Source organism: Pyxicephalus adspersus, chromosome 6 (genome assembly GCF_032062135.1).
Source record: "Pyxicephalus adspersus chromosome 6, UCB_Pads_2.0, whole genome shotgun sequence".
NCBI classification, from domain to species: Eukaryota; Metazoa; Chordata; class Amphibia; order Anura; family Pyxicephalidae; genus Pyxicephalus; species Pyxicephalus adspersus.
In genome coordinates this window covers 15561362-15563632 of record NC_092863.1, presented here as the reverse complement: position 1 = coordinate 15563632, position 2271 = coordinate 15561362, and the positions used below count along the sequence as shown (strand labels likewise).

Here is a 2271-nt window from a genome sequence, read left to right as displayed (position 1 = left end):
GATCAACTTTCATGCTCAGGGTGGTCAGGTCAGAAAACAACAGGGTTAGTGTATTTGTGAAGAGGACCTAAAGTGAAGGAATTATTACAGAAGTGTCCAACTTCATTATTTGGTATTTCAGACAACAATAAATATGGCTATATGTGGATTAAAGAGCCAAAAAAGGCCTGCATGTGGCACTGAGGTTGAACATTTCTAAACCATTATATGTAATGCAGAGAACAATATGTAGTCTCATTATGCAGTCCCTTCGGAACATATTTTAAACTTTCACTTAATATATTTCTTTAAAACATGACTACAAACACAAAATATTGTAATTACCAGTATGTGCTACTCGGTTCAGCTTTGGATCAAATCCAACGCCAAGAATTCTCTCTGTATGGGCCAGGAAAAAGTTCACAACTCCTCCAGTAAGGACACAATTAGGAAAGCCTTCAATTTGATGGTATCCACCTCCTTGCCAATGCAGACAATCGCCTTCATCATCACCTTCCTCAAAGATGAGTTTAAAGCTGAAATGGTTACCCGCCACATTACCTCCAACCTGTAACAAACACAAATCCATGTATTACATGATATTTAGCGCCAATACTGATACAAAGTTGTTAATCCAGGCCAATTTTGTGCACCACCAAAGTAATTCAAAGCAAAACTATGCATACATGAGCAAGTAAAAAGAGAAAGTGCATCAGCAAATCTTACCAAATCCAAGTCGGTTCCTTCCAAAACCTCCACTAGTTTTTCTATTTTTGTGTCTTCTGTAAACTGAAAGTCATCATCCACCCAGAGGAAATATTTGGTGGTAACTTGGGATACGGCAAGATTCCTACCCGCAAACCAGCCCTAGAAAACAAGGCTCCATTATTGCCCAGAAAAATGTATTGTGACGTGCATAGTTTTAGAAGGGCCAATGCACAGACATTGTGCACTGTTGTCACTATCATTATTTGTATGTTGTGAATGATGTGAAGCCAAATCTTCTACTGTATAGGCCAGTCTAAAACTTTTAATAATATTGAACCACTAAAAATAACTTTCAGGTCCTTGGGGAACCCCTACTATAATTACTATATCCACAGTTTACAGAATATTTGCATAGTGGTTAGCAAGAAGAATACCTCTTACATTGCTGACCAATAGAAAGAATGTCACCCTTACAGATAGCCAAAAAGATAATTGGTGTCAGTGGTAAATGACCTGAGAGGTCCATTTGCTCATTGTTCATGGAACCTCTAGCAACCTCTGAAGGAACCGTGTTTAAGAAACACTGGTATAGGAGACTGCAAGAGACCAATACAAAGTCAGGTCCTTCATGTATGTTAGGTATTTATTTTTTTCCCCTCCTATCCTGTCCCTGTGTCACCTATTGAAGGTAAGGGGTAGAGTATGTCACCTGAACAAGATATATAACATTCTTGTTCACTATTTTTCTGCATCCCTAGATCATAGAAATATAATAGACCTTACCTTAGCATACGGCATAATGTACTGTTCTACAAATGGATCTTCAATTTTCTCTGGCTTTTCATTGTCATCTGCCACAATGACTTTCATATTGGGGTAATATAAACGTATACTTCTTAGCAGCTCTCTTAACTTATCATAACGCAGAAAGGTCTTTGTAGTGATGGTCACCAGGGAGCTTATGTCCCCATCTAGAAATTAAATAAACAATAACTGAGGACATTGTAATTTATTATTTATTGCAATTTGCCCATACTAAATATCATATTTGGTTTAAATATTCTGACTTGAGTTAGTAAGAGGAAGACAATTTGGATTTCTTTGACTGGTGTCTGATAACTCCTAATATCAGATCCCTGTAGTGTTTTAATCAAAAGATGATGATAGAATAGATAGATGAAGATAAGATGATAAAATAGTATAAAGAGGAGAAGTAGTTATGCTCAGACACCTAATCTTATGGCTGAAATGCATCTGCATGTTTTGCAGACAAGCCCTGGTTACATAAATTTTAGGTTTACCTTGAGTTAAAAGTGATCATGTGGTTAAACTAAACCAAGACTAAGGGAAGACACAACCAGTTCCATTGCCAATATGGTGCTTGACTTACCTATCAGATTTCTGATTGTGATTAGCCTGAAGTTCGAACACTTGGCACATCCAGGGATGGTTTAGGACAAAATGGGCCTTGGGCAACAAAGTGGGAGCCAAATGCACAGCATTCTATTGACCATCAGCCACTGTTGTTCTCTGAATTGGTGCCATAGAAAAGGTCAGCTTCAGTAACACCAACCTACATCGTTC

At 37.8% G+C, this 2271-nt stretch overlaps 1 protein-coding gene across 1 annotated transcript in view; it reads right to left on the bottom strand.

The window, feature by feature from the left end:
• B4GALNT2 (beta-1,4-N-acetyl-galactosaminyltransferase 2 (SID blood group)) overlaps positions 1-2271 on the bottom strand; it is a 28507-nt gene that overhangs the window by 1082 nt on the left and 25154 nt on the right. The window contains exons 6-8 of the mRNA XM_072413669.1: positions 1471-1658; positions 706-846; positions 325-547 (exon numbers count right to left, since the gene is read on the bottom strand). Coding sequence (XP_072269770.1) covers positions 325-547; positions 706-846; positions 1471-1658 — 552 coding nt within the window. The remainder of the gene's footprint in view (positions 1-324; positions 548-705; positions 847-1470; positions 1659-2271) is intronic.